The sequence below is a fragment of the Myotis yumanensis genome, unplaced genomic scaffold, assembly GCF_028538775.1.
Source record: "Myotis yumanensis isolate MYYU_CA2020_CCGP unplaced genomic scaffold, mMyoYum1.0.hap1 SCAF_3, whole genome shotgun sequence".
Taxonomy (NCBI): Eukaryota; Metazoa; Chordata; class Mammalia; order Chiroptera; family Vespertilionidae; genus Myotis; species Myotis yumanensis.
In genome coordinates, this window is record NW_027223754.1 from 163,643,214 (window position 1) to 163,661,359 (window position 18,146).

Genomic DNA, 18,146 nt, shown 5'->3' on the forward strand with positions numbered 1-18,146 from the left:
CAACTGGTCACTATGATGTGCGCTGACCACCAGGGGGCGTGTGTGGAACATGGCAGGTATTGGCAGCAGCAGGATGGTGGAGCAGATGAGCGGGAATGCCAGACCAAGGCAGAGCGCTGGTCGCTGTCATCAGGACTACTCTCTGGTGGTTCCTGAAAATTCTTTGCTCCCCCTCGCCATGGTCTCACCTGGCACTCGCACCCACTGCCAGCGCTGGCCTCACTTGCACCCGCAGCCAGCACTGGAGCCACCGCTCGCACCTACTGCCAGTTCCTGGCACTGGTCCCGATCACTCAGCACCATCAGTGGGTGCAAGTGGTGGCTGCCGGCCCGAATCGCCCCTAAGGTCTTCTCCACCTCCCCACCTCCCTGCTCCTGAGGGGCGATCAGGGCAGCAGCTGCTGCACACACCCGCTGCTGGCACTGGCCCCAATCGCTCTGCGCCAACAGTGGGTTCGAACAGGGCGGCGCTGTCAGCAGGTGGGAGCGGAGGCAGCAGGAGCAGGGCTGCCGGCAGATAGGAGACCAGGGGCCACGGCAGGAGGGCCTAGGTGGGGGCACGGAGGATGGACCGAGACCTGCCCCTGTGCCTACCACAGCCTTGCAGCCCACAGTTCCTTTCAAGGTTCATGAATTCGTGCACTGGGCCCCTAGTGGAGTATAAAGGCCCAGGATACAAACTGGCCCAGAATTGACCCAAACTCAACAAAGCCAAGACTGTTATATCTAAGTATTTGGTTCCATATTTGGTCATGACTCTAGGATTCAAAGACTCTTCAATGATGTCACCAAGTCCCAAATTATAAATGGGTTAGATTATAAAAGTTTACAAAATCTTTTAGTCTCCTTAATAATAATGTTCTAAGTGGTAATTAAATTGTCAGGCCAACATAAAAACTTATTAAACTCTGACTGACATTAAGCCATTAGTAATAGTACTAACCTACAGATTGGGTCTTGGGGGCTATGTGGAGTAATAGGAAAGGGAAAAAGAAAGAATATTTCCTCTCTGGTTCCTGAAAGCAAGGCCTGCCAATGAACATTTTCTTTGATATTCTTCCATTTCCCTTTCTCATCTTTCTTCCATCTCCCAGAGACCTTCTTCCCAGATGTCCCAGGAATTCAGTGCCTTCTGACTATATTAAGCCTACCCATCAGGGAACCATTTCAAGGACTATTTAATGCTCCCAAATTACTTATTTTTATGCAAAATTCATTCCTCCTGCAGAGTTGACCTGAGCTAGGTAAGAGGGAGAGGTAACTGAAAAAGTGAGAATGACATATTATTGGAAGTATTACAGTTTTAAAGAGGGTGTTTTTTAATCCATAAATTTCTAACTAGTGGCATTTCAGCAAATTTACCAAAATACAATACAAAAATTTCAGGCCTATTTTAGGCAGAGAAAGGGGAGACAAAGGTCATTATAAGTCAAAGAATTCCTTTATTCCTATCTTCCTTTTCCTCCCCATCCTCTCATTATATAATTCTTCTCCAGTCACTGAGTATAGCCAGGTTTTTTTTCTCCTCTCCACCTTGTGGGGATCTATGGAGCTGAGTTCAGCTTTTCCATCTTCTCTATTTACTTAGTCAGTGTCCCCAAACAGAATTAGATTTGAAGTCCCACATATTGATCATTTACTTTACTTTTTATACAGGTGTTTGGGAAAATACTGTAGATTATAGAGAGTTATGCAAACAATGAAATAGGGTTGAAGACATGTCATGGTTACTCTGGCAGAAGCCCTAGGCTGTGGATGAGGCACCTTCGCTAGCTCACCTCCTCACCTGGCAAGATCCGTTAGGGTAGGACTAAGTCCTACATTTACCTTTCTCACCCTTCCCAGTGGCCTCATACAGTTGGTGCTCAATGAAAGTGCCATTAACCAGACTTGTGCCAGAGACCCACATTTCCACACTAACTGGTATGCATTAATGTAAATGTGCACATTCTAGTGATTTAAACCTTAACATTCAAAACAGTTAAGTGGCAGACTTCTGGTCAAGATGGCAGCATAGGGAAATGTGGTACTTGCAACCTCCCACAACCACATCCAAATTACAACTAAACTATAGAACAACCATCATTCAGACCACCTGAAATCTAGCTGAATGGAAGTCCTAAAACTAGGGATTTAAAGAAGGCACATCGAAACCGGTAGGAAGGGCAGAGATGATGAGTGGGCTAATACAACACCCACGTGTGGAAAATGAACATCAGAAAGGACATCTTGGTTGTGGAGGAACACCCTGAGGAGTGAGGGGTTCCAGCCTCACACCAGGCCCCCAGTGTGAGGGTTCTGGAGCTGAGAAATTCCCATAATATCTGGCTGTAAAAAACAGCAGGAATTGAGTTGAGTGAGATGAAGGGCTGCTGGAGTCCCAGGCAGTTCCTCTTAAAGGGCCTGTGCACACACTTACTCTGACTCACTCTTCTGAACTCCAGCACTGGGATAGCAGCTCAAAAGGCACCAGGGACATTAGGGAAGGAACTGAGTGTCTGCCATCAGGCTGAGAATTGGGGGCACAACTTTCTCTCAGACAAAAGTGCTGGCAAAGGCCATTGTTCCTTTGATGAGCCCTCCCTCAACACAGCCAGCAAGCAAGCACCATATTTGAGACTCTGTCAACCTGGCTATCACTGTTTGCCCTGCCATGGCAATTCCTTGCGACCCCACCCCACCAAACTTTTAGGCACACCCAAGCTGTTTCCAGTGCCTTTCCATATGAATGACATGTCTTCGCTTGTGCTTCAGACTTTCCCAAAATATCTCAAACAAATAGGATTTGGCCTCAGTATGCCCCATACCTCTCCCTAAGTGGCCCCAGGCCCCAGGCCACCATGGTTCACAGCTTGGCCTCTCTTGGGCTGTGGTTCTCAGCTTGGCCTCTCCTGGGCACCTCCAAGCCCAGTACAAGTAGCATCCAGTTGCAGATTGCTTGGTAGCTAAAGCCAGGTGACCCTGGACAGAACACAGGCAGGGGCTGACCTTGGCCTGCATCTTCCGGTAGGCCCCAAAGCTAGCCCCTGGTAGACATCTTCAGACCAGGTCAAAATACCACTCAACCAGCTTCACAGGGGCAAACTCAGTGGGCACCAGAGCCCCACTAAGTCCTGCTCTGTGAGGTGGGCCCCTGCACAGCTGATCCTCCACAATAATTGGTGGGCACAGCCAGTCCTTGCAACAGATTGGCGTGGGGGTAAATCCCTCCCATTGATATGCCAACTGTAATCAAGGCTCAACTACAACAGGAGGATGTACACAGCCCACATTGGCGGGGGGGTGGCGGGTGGAACGCAACTGGAGTGCTCAGCTTGGGTGATCAGGTAGGCTGTGTCACTAAACTGTACAGGACACCTACTATATTAGGCCACTCTACCAAGGCTGGGAGACAGAGAAGCTCTACCTAATACATAGCAACATACACATGGAGGCTGCCAAAATGAGGAGACAAAGAACACATCCCAAATGAAAGAACAGAACAAAACTCCAGAAAAAGAACTAAACAAAACAGTGACAAGCAATCTACTAGATGCAGTTCAATATACTAGTTATAAGGATGCCCAATGAACTTAGGGAAGGAGTAGCTGAACTTAGAGAGAACATCAACAGTATTAAAAAAGACATGAAAACCATAAAAAAGAACGAGAAATGAAGGATACACTAACGGAAATGCAGAATATTACAGGGAATCAACAGTAGAGTAGATGAAGCTGAAAATCAAATCAGCAATTTGGAATATAAGGGAGCAAAAAAACAACAACAACACATACACAAAAACACCCAATCAGAAGAGCAAAAAGAAAAAAGAATTTTAAAAAATGAAGATAGTGTAAGCAGCCTTTGGAAAACCTTCAAGCATTCCAATATTCACACCATGAATGTACCAGAAAGAGAAGAAAGCAAAAAATGGAAAACCTATTTGAAAAAATAATGACAGAAAACTACCCTAACCCAGTGAAGGAAATAGACATATAAGTCCAGGAAGTACAAAAAGTTCCAAACAAGATGAACCCAAAAAGGCCACACCAAGACACATCATAATTAAAATGCAAAACGTTAAAGACAAAGAGAAAATCTTAAAACCAGCAAGAGGAAAGCAGTTAGTTACCTACAAGGTAGCTCCCATAAGACTGTCAGCTGATTTCTCAACAGAAACTTTGCAAGCCAGAAGGGATTGGCAATAAATATTCAAAGTGATGAAAAACAAGGACCTACAACAAGATTACTCTATCCTGCAAAGTTATCATTTAGAATCAAAGAACATATAAAGAACTTTCCCACCCAGTCACTGTGGCTCAGTTGGTTGAGCACATTCCCATGAAGCAGGAGATCACAGTTCGATTCCAGTCAGGGCACATGCCCAGGTTGTGGGCTCGATTCCTAATAGGGGTCGTGCAGGAGGTAGCCAATTAATGTTTATTTCTCATCAATGTTTCTATCTCTCTATCTCTCTCCCTTCCTCTCTCTGAAATCAATAAAACCATATTTTTTTAAAAAAATTTTTTAAAAGAACTTCCCAGACAAAGAAAAGCTAAAGGACTTCATCACCAGCAAACCAGTATTACATGAAATGTTAAAGGGTCTTCTTTAAGACAAAAAAAAGGAAAAAAAGATAAAAAACATGAACAATAAAATGGCAATAAATGCATATCTATTAACAAATGAATCTAAAAAAAAAATGAAGAAGCAGAACAGAAACAGACTCATAGATACAGAGAACATTTTGATGGCTGCCAGATGGGAGAGGAGTTGGGAGGATGGGTGAAAAAGATGAAGGGATTAAAAAGTACAAATTGGTTATTACAGCATAGTCATGGGGATGTAAAGTACAGCATAGAGAATATAGTTAATATTCTAATAACTATGATGTCAGATGGGTACTAGATTTATCGGGATGATCACTTAGTAAGTTATATAATGTCTAATCACTGGGATGTATACCTAAAACTAATATAATATTGTATGTCAACTATAATAAAAAATGAACAAAACAAACTGGTGTACAAAATAGATCCAGAAGCATGGAAGCATGGAACAGACTGACGAATCTTAGAGGAAAGGCGGGGGGGGGGGGGGGGGGGGGGGGGGGGAGGGGGGCGGGGGGGGAAGAGATTAACCAAAGAACTTATATGCATATAAGCATAACACTTAAACACAGACAATAGTGCCATAGGCCTGGCGGTGTGGAGGGTAGAGGGAGTCAATGGGGGGGAAAGGGGAACATCTGAAATACTTTCAACAATAAAGGTAAATTTTAAAATAAATTAATTTAAAAATAAAACAGTTGAGTTGCATTAATGATAATAAAAAAATACTTTTTGTTCATTAAATGAACTGAGGCTTGCTCCTTTCTGACTTGAACTTAGCCAAGCCTGACGAGCTCGCTTTTCTGAAAGTAAGGCATAAAGAGCATGGTTCATAGAGGACTGAAAAACTCAGGAGTTGGAGTATGGAAAGAGGCCTTTGAAATTAACTCCAAAGCAGATCCTATGAAATTACATGAGGCACCAAGTACCCTGAGATCTGTTTACCTTGAACACACTTGGAACTTGAAGTTTTGGTGATGGGACTCCAATCAAAAAATCAATAATCACCATTGTGAAGATTGTGAGGAAAACGGCAAAGTCACTCACCATGGAGCGGACCTGGCATGCAAAAGAATTAGAAAAGTGTTTTAGTAGGTTGAATGCAGTAGAAAAGAATTTAATATTGTAAAAGTTTTAAAAATCCTGAGGAGAATGCTTTAATTTTATACTTGAATTAATACAAGCATATTTAAATAACAGGAATATGTTAATATGCCCAAGTTAATTCCTCCACCAAAACCCCGAAATGGTTGCTCATTTCGCTGAGTTAAAAACCCAAAAGGCCCTCTTGGCCTATGAGGCCTCCACTCACTGGCATCATTCCCTCTCTGAACCCAGCTCCTAATGCTCTCTGCTTGCTTACTCTGCTCCAGCACACAGACCTCCCTGCTGTTTCTTAAACATGCCAGACTCACTCCCACCTGAGTCTTTGAACTTACTCATCCTTCTATCTCGAATGTTTTTTCTCCAGTAATCTCTTGGGTCGCTCCCTTACCTCCTTTATGTTCACCCAACTACAACCTTCATGAGATCTTCTTTGATGACCCTACTTAAAATTGGTTGCCACCTGCCTCCTCAGCTCCTCCTATACTCCTTTCCTGCTTTATTTTTCTCCATAGCATTTATCACCGTTTTTTCCTAAGAGGACTAACCCACTTTACAGTTTAGTGTAGCTTTAATAAATACAATGTGCCTGAAATGCTCAGTGCCTGTCTTAAGCTAAACTTCCAACAGAAATAGAGCAAAATATATCTCAGCCATGTTTAACATCACTACTACCTGAACCTGACTTTGCTTTCCTTTGAAACCTGAGTTTTCCAGCTTCCCCTCCCTGGTTTTGTTAGTTCTCCTCTGAATGTTACATAAATTCTCTGAACATGTAGCTGTCCCCACCATGAAGCCCATCTTGACCATCCTGGGGCCCAGTGACTCTTCTCTCCTCTGAACTCCTATGGCACTTACATCCAACTCTTTACTACTGTCTCATATGACCTGGTTGTTTCATATGTTTCCACTTCCTATCCAATCTTTTGCATCCCCTACAGCACTTAACCACACCTGAGCTGGTAGTCAGTACATAACTGCCATTTGTTCACTATTTGTCCAGACTGGAAACAATGACTCAGAGCATATCTAGTATGTATCGCCTTAATTACTGTGTAGATCCACTGAAGTCTAAGAATGTTTTAGTGATGTATGTGTGTACAGTAAATATCCAATCAACTGACCCCTTTCCCTATTCATACATCCTGCTCTGCAAACATGCCTGACTGAAACCTCACAGAAAAAACACCAATTCCTCCTGATTCAAGCTCCTTTTCAAAGCAATAGCCCCTTCAGCCACTCTAAACTTGGCCTATAATTCTGTCCTACCATAACTGGGCATGACAAACAGTGTCAGCTGCATCAGGGAGAGCTTGTTGAGGCTTCAAACAGTCAGGCAAACCAAGTCAGGAGCGTTCTCACTGCTGGAGTCAATTTAACAAGTGATTTCACAAGCTATTACAAGAGCCATTCCTGAGAGGAGACTTTGGGACTCCCTACCTAATCCAAAGCAATCATCCCAATTAATTACATTAAGTAGCCAGCCCTATTTATTTCTATTGCATTCTAGAAATAAAACTTAATAGCATTCCAGAAATGAGACTTAGTAGCTGTTAGAGAACACTACTCCACCTTAAACTCACCTGTGCTTTTAAATCAAAAATCTTTTACATATATTAACTCCTCATTCCACACCACACATTTATGAAAGGGGCTGTTGGTCATTAGAAGAAGAGATGCTGCAGTGTGGCTCATCAGGACATTTAGAACTCTCCATCTGCCACTCTACTCAGCAAGCAGCATGGAGGCTGAGATGAGGCTGTTATATTAGAACTAGAGGCCTGGTGCATGACATTTGTGCACTGGGAGGGGTGGGGGTGTCCCTCCGTCCAGCCTGCACCCTCTCACAGTCTGGGACCCCTCGGTGGATGTCTGCCTGCTGGCTTAGGCCCGCTCCCCATGGAGCCAGCCGTGAGACCGGCTCAGGGCTTCTGGCTGAGTGGGGGGAGCACACTGACCACCAGGAGGTAGCTCCTGCATTGAGCGTCTGCCCCCTGCTGCTAAGTACATGTCATAGCGACCAGTCATTCCACCATTCTGTCAATTTGCATATTAGCCTTTTATTATATAGGATTCTAACACAAAAGAAATGTATGAACATGCTACTTACTCTGGTTGGGAAATAGCGGCTTGTCTTAAATGTCTTTAAGGTGCTTGAAAGGATGAAGGTGGTGAAGAAGAGAATGCAGGACCAAAACAGCACATCAGGAGTATAGGGTCCATGATGGCCACATGCAGGTCCTGTGAACTCTCCATGCATCTCCTGGCATTCCTGGAGAAACAAACATTCTGGATAATGAAAAGCAGGCCAGAGGGAGAAACTAGAGGCTGCCTTCTGAGTCCACCACTCACTGTGATCCTGCAACTGCTGGGTAGCATATGCTGCCAGCAGCATTAACCTTCATGTAGTTGTGCAGGTTTCACTTGCATAGGCCCCTTCCAGGTAGGGTGACTACTTATGGTCTGAACTAAGACATTTTTAAAATATATATTTTTTTCATTGATTTCAGAGGAAGGGAGAGGGAGAGATAGAAATATCAATGATTAGCGAGAATCATCGACTGGCTGCCTCCTACATGCTCCCTACTGGGGACTGAGCCTGCAACCCAGGCATGTGCCCTGCCCGGAATCAACCCAGGACCTCCTGGTTCATAGGTCAATGCTCAACCACTGAGTCACACTGGCTGGGCCAAACTAAGACACTTTTGAAAATGAAACCAGAACTGTTTCAAGAAAACACAAGGTTCTAAGAGGGCCCTAGCAATTTGTACTATTTTTATTACAGAGGCCTTGCTGATTTGAATGTCCTTCAAGCTCCATAAAACCTGGATCTGCTCCCCAACCCTGCCTGGTTTCATCCCCACATATCTTTAGTGCAGGGTCACTGGATAGGGGGTAGCTATTGCATGTGAGAGAGAAGTAAGAAATAGTATTATTTTATCTTTATGTGCAAGACAATTTTGAAGCGGGGGGAGTCAGTAAGAACAGTTTAAAAGAAGAAAAATATTTTATTTCTGTAAATGTCAGAGCTTGCTAAAGGGCTACCCACTTCTATCCTGAAGACTCCCTTAAACCTGGCAGTCACAATGCTAGGCCATCTGGCAGCTCCCAGACTTACAGTAACAGTCAGGTTAGCCCAGTGGACTTCTGTTGTCACGATGTTTTGGTCCTTCCAATACTGTAGTGTGTGATTGTTTGGATTCTCTGGGACAGTACACCTGCAGCTGGAGGGGGAAAAAGATTCCTGAGGAAAGCAGCCAACTATTCAATAGAATATTTTTAGCCATGACTGGGCTAAAGGCTTTAGTATCAGAGCCTGCTTTGCTTCTCCTTTGCCCACTTCAGATTCCTGAGGTTGGTTCTACTGGATGAGGCCCAACCACACCCTGGTTTTTCAGTCAGTCATTAATAAAGATGGACTCAAATCAGTGTGTGGGTCTTTGATTCTATTGTATTGACAATCAAGCTTAGCATCTGATGCACTCAGAATGAGCCCTAGTGGTTTCTTAGTTTCTATCTCTTAGGCTTGTCCTGTGGAATTCAATCTACATAGCAAGGAGGACTTGATAACCCACTCTGCGCCCAACAGTTTTCTCTAAACCTGGATGATTTGCTCCCTATAACCGTCACATTATTGCTCTAAAATTCAGTCTCCCAGAATCGTGATGTAAGCTCTTCCTAACACTGTGCCATCCCTGGTAATCCACTATCTTGGCCATTCCCTGGCTTCCCAGGTCTCTTCCTCTATCTAAACCAGACCAGACCAGACCTGTCCCACTGACCACCATGCTGCCTCCAAGTCTCAGCATGCTTCATGCCTGAAATGGCTCCCTGTACATTCAACTGACATAGCCATTCCCACCACTTTCATTTCATATAAGCGGGGAGCAGACCTAAGCTGCAGTCAGACATCCTTAGCACTGCTGAGGAGGCAGGAGAGGCTCCCACCACCACTGCTGTACTGGCAGCCATCAGCCTGGCTTGTGGCTGAGCAGAGCTCCCCCATGTGGGAGCGCACTGACCACCAGGGGGCAGCTCCTGCATTGAGCGTCTGCCCCCTGGTGGTCAGTGTGTGTCATAGTGACCAGTCATTCCCAGTCTTTCTGTTGTTAGGGTCAGTTTACATATTACCCTTTTACTATATAGGATAGAGGCCTGGTGCACGGGTGGGGGCCGGCTGGTTTGCCCTGAAGGGTGTTCTAGATCAGGGTGGGGGTCCCGCTTGGGTGCCTGGTCAGCCTGGGTGAGGGGCTGATGGCTGTTTGCAGCTGGTCACACCCCCTTCAGGGTGGGGGTCCCCACTGGGATGCCTGGCCAGTCCATATTGTATGATTTTGCCAAACTGTATGACGTTGTGGAAAAGGCAAAACCATGGAGACAGTGTAAAGATCAGTGGTTGCCAGGGATTGGGGTGGTAGGGTAGGATGAAAAGGCAGAGTACAAAGGATTTTTAGGACAGTGAAACTACTCGGTACAAAGGATTTTTAGGACAGTGAAACTACTCGGTATAAAACTACAATGATGGAATGCTCTTATATATTTGTCAAAACTCACAGAATGTGTAACACCAAGAGTGAACCCTAATGTAAACTATGGACACCGGGTAATAATGATGTATCAATGCAAGTTCATTGATTACAACAAATGTACCACTTTGGTATGGGAAAGTGATAGTGGAGAAAGTTCTGCATATGTGGGAGCAGGAGGGTATATGGGAACTCTCTGTTACTTTCTGCTCATTTTTGCTGTGAACCTAACTAAAACTGCTCTTTAAAAGAAATTATATTTTAAAAAATCAGTTCCACACATATTAACATAAAATCATTTAAAGAGTTGGAAAGGAAGATGGCGGCATAGGTAAACACCGGAGACTGCCGCCATGGACAACCACTTCAAAAATACAACTAAAAGTCGGAGCGGACATCAACCAGAACCACGGGAAGGCTGGCTGAGGAGAGTCTCTTCAACTAGAAGCAAAAACAACAGCATTCCGACGCTCAACGGAGGCGCAGTGTGGAAAATTTAAAGGTACGGCGGTGCGGTGGTGAGGGTGCGCGCGCAAAGCGGGCTGGCGGCTGAGGGCGCGATTGTCGTTTTCAATCAGGAGCGAATCTCAGACTCTGGGCTACAGATCCGGGCGAGTCTCTAGGGACCCAGACTCAAACGGGAGAAGCGGGACTGTCTGGCTACGGCCCCTCCGAGGTTTGCAGCGATTGCTGGGACAGAGAGGCAGAGCCCCTGGGGACGGACTGAGAGCGGCCATAGCTGCTCCCTCCCCCCCCAGCCCTGTTGAGCCCGCCCCGCCCAAACCCTGCGCACAACCATTTGCCGATAGCCTCAGGCAAGGGCTGGACTAGCACCTCCCCTGAGGACTGAAGTTTTCCCACAGCTGATTTCCACCGCCAGTCGGCCGGGTGGTCAAATCCCTCTAGTGTTAACTACAACAATTAAGGCTTCGCTAGAACAAGACTGCGCACAGAGACCACAAGGGGGTGCACCAAGAAAGCATAAAAGATGCGGAGACAAAAAAACATGACAGAAATGGAGGATATGGAGCTAAGAATCGCAATTTTGAGGGCTTGCCATAAATTCGTGCAGAGCCTCACGAAAACTAATGAGACCCTCAATGCTACGATAAAGAAATTAGAAAGTAAGCATACACGGACTGAAATAAAGAATATTATACCCAATAGCAGACCAGAGGAGTGCAAGAATCAAACCAAAGATTCGACAAAAAACACCCAATTGGAAAAGCATAATGAAAAAAGAATCCGAAAGTGTGAAGATAGTGTAAGGAGCCTCTGGGACAGCTTTAAGCGGACTAATATCAGAGTCATTGGAGTGCCAGAAGATGAGAGACAGCAAGATATTGAAAACCTATTTCAAGAAATAATGGCAGAAAACTTCCCCCACCTGGAGAAAGAAATGGACTTACAGGTCCAAGAAGCGCAGAGAACCCCAAACAAAAGGAATCCAAAGAGGACCACACCAAGACACATCATCATTAAAATGCCAAGAGCAAAAGACAAAGAGAAAATCTTAAAAGCAGCAAGAGAAAGAGGCTCAATTACCTACAAGGGAATACCCATACGACTGTCAGCTGATTTCTCAACAGAAACTTTGCAGGCCAGAAGGGAATGGCAAGAAATATTCAAAGTGCTGAATACCAAGAACCTACAACCAAGATTACTTTATCCAGCAAAGCTATCATTCAGAATTGAAGGTCAGATAAAGAGCTTCACAGATAAGGAAAAACTAAAGGAGTTCATCACCGCCAAACCAGTATTATATGAAATGCTGAAAGGTATCCTTTAAGAAGGGGAAGAAGAAGAAAAAGGTAAAGATACAAATTATGAACAACAAATATGCATCTATCAACAAATGAATCTAAGAATCAAGTGAATAAATAACCTGATGTACAGAATGAACTGGTGACTATAATGAATCAGGGACATAGAAAGGGAATGGACTGACTATTCTTGGGGGGGAAAGGGGAATGGGAGATTCGGGAAGAGACTGGACAAAAATCATGCACCCATGGATGAACTCAGTGGGTGGGGAGTGAGGGTGGAGGGTGGGGTGGGAGCTGGAAGGAGGGGAGTTATGGGGGGAAAAAAGAGGAACAAATGTAATAATCTGAACAATAAAGATAAAAAAAAAAAAAAGAGTTGGAAAGTTCTAGCTTCACATCAGCTCCATATGAACCAACAGTAGAATGCAAATAATAAAAATACCATTTGAGCTTTATTAACAAAGAATTACAGTATCCAGACCCAAAGTCTACTCAGTGCAGGGCTGATTACTTTTGTCATGTTGACTTAGATATAAGTCTCATGAGGATAGATCCTTTGTCTATCATATTCGTCGCTTTTTCCAGGGCCTAAAACAGTGCTGGCACATAGTAGATGATCAGCAAATACTTGTTAAATAAATAAATTATAAAAAAGGTCAAAGAATGAACTACTCCACTGCCAATGGGCAATTCAGAGCTCCAATGCCAACTGACAATCCACTAGGCTTCAAAGATTACACTCCCTAATGGTGGTTATTTTGTGATAAAACAATTTTTATAAATTCTAATAAATTTTGTATAAATTTTGATTTTTTAGGTTGATGAACAGATAACTAGAATCTATAAAAGTGTATCTATTGATAGTTAGTAGACACCTCCATGCAGTGCGCTCTATCTACCCAGGCAGTTTCAGGTTGAAATTGTCCACTTCACAACCAGACCCTCCAGATCAGAACTGTACAGCCAGAAGGGATGGAATTTGAGGCACAGAACTAAAGGATGAAAGTCTTTAGTTACAATTTGGAGAATACTATTCCAGAGAAGAAATGTTGTATAGGACCAGACTCTTCTTAAAGGTTGAAAGCACAAATACTGTGTTTCTTTTCTAGCTGAACCAAACTATGTTGAACATGTGAAGAAAACACAGTCTCTTTAGTTGAAATCTAGGTAAGTAAATAATTTCTAGATGCAGTATCTTGATAACATGGTCCCAGGATCTCACAAGTCCCTACAAAAAGTAGTTCTTCCCAACAACTAAACTGAATTATCCCTGCTGCTTTAGCAGCCTATTTTTGTCTCAATGCCTGGAACCAAAAGACATGCTTGGAAAGCATTTCTCAACTCCCATCTGAGTTTCACTCTTAGTCCATCTTCTCTGTCATCAATGTTGACTGTTCTCCTCTAGCAGGAGTCTCCACATCCATATCTGAGCTCTGTTTCCCAAAGGGCCAAGAGAGTTCCATCACAGAAGCTGTAAGCACTGCCTGGCATACTATATCAGTCATTAAACTCAGGCCCTTTACCCAATTTAAAAAAAAAGACTTGCAGAAGCATACTTACTAATACAGGCTAAGGTGGTCCAGCTGGCTGTGCATGTGGATGGGGTAGGTCTCTGCCAGGTGAATCAGCTTTTCTATTGCTTCATAGATGAAAATTATGCAAATTAAGGAGGCAAATGCTTCTTCAGTGAAGCGAGTAATGTAGCAGACAAGGGAACTGGCATCAGTTGCCACAAGAACAATACATAGGAAGGCGGTCCACAGTCCAATACAAGCACGCAAGGAGAGGTATGAAAGAGCATAGTCTCTGAAACAAGACAAAAGTTCATCAAAAAACATGGAGGGATGGCATTCAGAGACAAAGGGTCAGAAACATGGTTAATTCATCTCATTTTATCTGTACCAGTATTGCAATCCAATTTCTCCCGAATTCTGACTGTGTTTCACTTTTAAATGCTGCCTTGGGACAGTTGTGACAAAGATTTGCTTCATGGGTGGTATCTGTTATCGCAAGAACACGGAAAATGGAGAAATGTCCCACACACATTTCTGCCATCACTGCCCAATGTGATTAAGATCTTATTATTGCAGTTAAGACAAAAAATCTGGCCCAGCTGGTGTGGCTCAGTGGTTGAGCATCAACCTGGAGGTCACGGTTCGATTCCCAGTCAGGGCACATGCCCATGTTGTGGGCTCAATCCCCTGTAGGGAGTGTGCAGGAAGCAGCTGATCAATGAGTCTCTCTCATCATTGATGTTTCTCTCTCTCTCTCTCCCTTTCTCTCTGAAATCAATAAAAAGGTATATATATAAAAAAGCTACATAGCTCTTGTTCCATATGCTCCTATTTCTAATACAAAAGTCTATTTAAAAAGCAGTTCTAGCCCTGGCCGGTTTGGCTCAATGGATAGAGCATCGGCCTGCGGACTGAAGGGTCCCAGGTTCGATTCTGGTCAAGGGCACATGCCTGGGTTGCGGGCTCCATCCCCAGTAAGCGGCGTGCAGGAGGCAACCGATCAATGACTCTCTCATCATTGATGATTCTATCTCCCTCTCCCTTCCTCTCTGAAATCAATAAAAAATATATATTTTTTTTAAAAAAAGCAGTTCTAGGAAAAGTAGGGAAATTAGGGCATTGCAATCAGAATATAAAAGGATATATTAGGCCAAATTTAAAACTGACTTGAAATGGAAATGGGAAGAGTCTGAATTAGCGAGGGAAAGTTTTTTTAAAGATAAAGTGAAGGTGTGGCTCAGTCGGTTGGAGCGCTGTCCCATACACCAAAGACTGCCGGTTTGATTCCTGGTCAGCTCACATACCTAGGTTGTAGGTTCAATCCTCACTGGGGGTGCGTACAGGAGGCAACCCATCAATGTTTCTCTCTCCCTCCCCCTCTCTCTAAAATCAGTAAAAACATATCCTCTGGTGAGGATTAAAAAAAAAAAAAGACTAGGAATCTTCTGTTTTAGGTACAGTACTACTTGGAGGCAGGACAATAGACCAAATGATGTTGATTCTTCAGGTTTTTACTGTCAAGAATGATGTTTGCCTACTTATACATATGAGACCCTGGCATTCAAGTCTAACAACCCAATAACACATCCATTAGAGTTTTCAGTAAACCAAATGTCTTACTTGCAGAATTTGAACAAAATCTTTTCAAACACAAGCACTGGCCCAGTGCTTCCCAGGATGGTGAGAGCCTGTCCTGCAAACAAGGAATAGGCAATCCCAGTCATGGAGGCTCCGAACAAGGATTCAATTGCACTCTGAGAGGAAAAAAAAATCATCACTGAGTCCACAGCCCATTGCAATGAGTAATGTGGGCTTATGTACATTCCTGACTTAGTTCTCATGTGCGCCCCAACGAATCATCTGCTTGTATTTCATCTTAGCAAGAGTGATATGTACACACTGTCTAATACTCCTGTAAATGGCATCACTTTGATAATTCAGAAGCCCAAATCCATCTACATATGGTTCCTTAACTAAGTCCTGTTCTGCAGTGACTCACTTCAGTATTTAACAGATTCAGAAAGCACAGTGATACCATTCACACAATGATCTGTCATACAGAGTCATCTAAATCTTATTTTTAAATGACATTAATATATTATTTTCCATCCTTGGGGCAACAGGCAATTCAACTGGGCGATCAGCTACAGAAATTGATATTCAAGCAGAAGTGAGTCTGCTCTAAACTGTGTTGCTGCTTGGTATGAAATCAGAATACATAGTAATTCAACAGAAAGACTCTGGTGTCCTTAGTCCTAGCCCAGGCAATTTCTCCCCCAGTGGACGTGCCAGCCACCACAATATGTTGTATCTTCTTTGGGACCATGAGTAGTGGTTAAAAATTCTTACTATGCGTCCCTCAGTGGCTTCTCCGAGCAATCCCCCAAAGGTGATGACAGGTGACATGCAGGCACAGTACAGGAACAGAAAGGAGGCCAAACACTGTAAGCTGAGTGCGTCCTGGTAGTCGCTCCAGTACCAAGGGGCCTTCCGCTTGATGTCCAGCACCAAGCCTCCAAAGAGCCTGTGGGAACACAGCAGACAGGCCTCTAGCACAGTCCCTCTTTCAGAGAAGCATGTGAACAGCACACATTTAAAAGCACTTCAAATGTGCTCTGCCCGGAGGTAGTACTTTGGCTTCAATTTGACCCCAAGTACAAGACTCAGTTGCACCCTGAGAAGGAAAAAATATCACTGAGTCCACAGCCCGTTGCAATGAGTAATGTGGGCTTATGTACATTCCTGACTTTGTCCTCATGTGCAAACCAAAGAATCATTTGCCTGTATTTCATCTTAGCAAGAGTACCGTCTGGGGTCAGTACAGACTCTGTTTGCAACCAAGATCATGAATGTGAATGGTTACCCTATGCATAAAAAGAATTAATTTAGTGTGTATATTACCCATTCAATAGAAAGTTCCAAAAAATTAACGTGAAATTATTAGTTTCAAACTTCAAATTTGGGCTGTTATGAGGAAATGTGCAAAACTAATTCAAAGAATTAAATTGTTAGTTTTATTACATATTTTCTAGATAAAAAGCCTCTTTCACATTCATTTTTCTACTCTGAACAACTACCTATCTTATGCTTGAGAAATTAGCATAATAATTCATTCATGCAGTTGATAAATAGCAGCAATTTTTGGTGCCAGGCACTGTGCCAGGTACTGGAGATGCAGCAGTGAGCAAAACAAACACAGGACCAAAGATCTAGTGCAGGAGACAGGCAGTGCTGTGAGGGTGCCACGGCAACACGGGACACGGAGGGGCATTTTATCGAGGGCCCAGCGAATGGACCAGGAGTTAGCCTGATGAGGCAGAGGGGCTAGCATGGATGAAACCTAGAAGTGAGAGCACCTGGCAGGTTCCAGATGCTGAAAGAGATATAGCTGGATAATACAGTGTGAGGGGCAAATAGCCGAGGCTGGAGAAGCTAGAAAAGCTGAGCCACAAAAAGCCTTGGAAACTGTTTTAAGGAATTAGACCTTTATCCTAATGGTATGTCAAGTCACTGAAGGTTTGTAAACTGGGAAGCAACATAGTTAAACCTGCATCCTGGAAGGATCACTCTGGTGGGGGTATAAGGAGTGGAACATGGGGCAAGACTGGAGGCAGAAGTGGATGGATTCAGGGGCTAATCAGGAGTTAGAATCAACAGGACTTGATGGCAGGACTTCAGGACCCCTCTCCACCTCCCAAGGATGAGACAGATCAAGTGCAATATATCCCACACCGAGGTGAGTACTGTCCCCGCACTGAGTCACTTCTAAGAGTGGAGTAGCTGCACCACGGTGAAAGTTGGTAGGTGACTAAGGAAAGAGCCATTCAGCATTCTACAGGACAATTGGCCCAGTTGCTTCTACAAATCAATGGCATAGAAAAAAAGGAGGGAGGGCTGTGATAGAATGGAAACGTAATAATCAAATGTAACCCTTAATTGAAACCCATGTCACACAAATTAATTCTAAAAAGATGTTGCTAAGACAATCACAAAAAGTTGCATATGGACTGAGCAATATGCAAATTTAAAGAATTACTGTTAATTTTGTTAGATGTAATAATGGCATGAGAGCTGTTTGTACAATGTCCTTATCAAACAAAGATACATATTGAAGTAGTTACAAGTAAAATGACATGCTACTGGTTATTTGGTTTTAAATAATCTAGAAAACATAAAAATAAAACAATTAAGTGGGGGGGAAAAGGTGAAACAAGACTGGCAAAATGTTGTTAACTCTTGATGGGCACATGGGTGTTCATTATACTATCCTCTCTTCTATATTTGAAATTTTCTATAATAAAAAACTTTAAAAAACAATCTACTCTCTCATAAAAGGAAATTTGGCCCTTCCTCCCTCCCTCCCTCCCTCCCTCCTTCCCTTCCTTCTATCCTCTTTTTAGGAGCCTGGAGGTGTACCACAAGGTCTGGGACCTGTATGCCAGGGGAAAAGGCACAACAAGCTCTTTCTCCATTCAAAAGCTCTCTCTCGCTCTCTCTCTCTCTCTCTCTCTCTCTCACATCTCTTGTTAGGTACAATAAGTACCTAACTGGTAGACACTGGAAGACACTATTCTATCAGACCCACTTGCTCTTTTCCTCTGGTTTGGGTGGACATAGCTGGGATTCACCCACTCTCAATTTACAGCA

The 18,146-nt window shown here is 43.7% G+C and overlaps 1 protein-coding gene across 2 annotated transcripts in view; it reads right to left on the reverse strand.

The window, feature by feature from the left end:
• Window positions 1-18,146, reverse strand: part of SLC4A8 (solute carrier family 4 member 8) — a 100,405-nt gene that overhangs the window by 43,570 nt on the left and 38,689 nt on the right. For both annotated transcript variants that reach the window (XM_070410204.1, XM_070410205.1), the window contains exons 12-17: window positions 15,849-16,023; window positions 15,120-15,253; window positions 13,546-13,791; window positions 8,812-8,917; window positions 7,804-7,965; window positions 5,535-5,648 (exon numbers count right to left, since the gene is read on the reverse strand). In XM_070410204.1, the coding sequence (XP_070266305.1) occupies window positions 5,535-5,648; window positions 7,804-7,965; window positions 8,812-8,917; window positions 13,546-13,791; window positions 15,120-15,253; window positions 15,849-16,023 (937 nt within the window). The remainder of the gene's footprint in view (window positions 1-5,534; window positions 5,649-7,803; window positions 7,966-8,811; window positions 8,918-13,545; window positions 13,792-15,119; window positions 15,254-15,848; window positions 16,024-18,146) is intronic.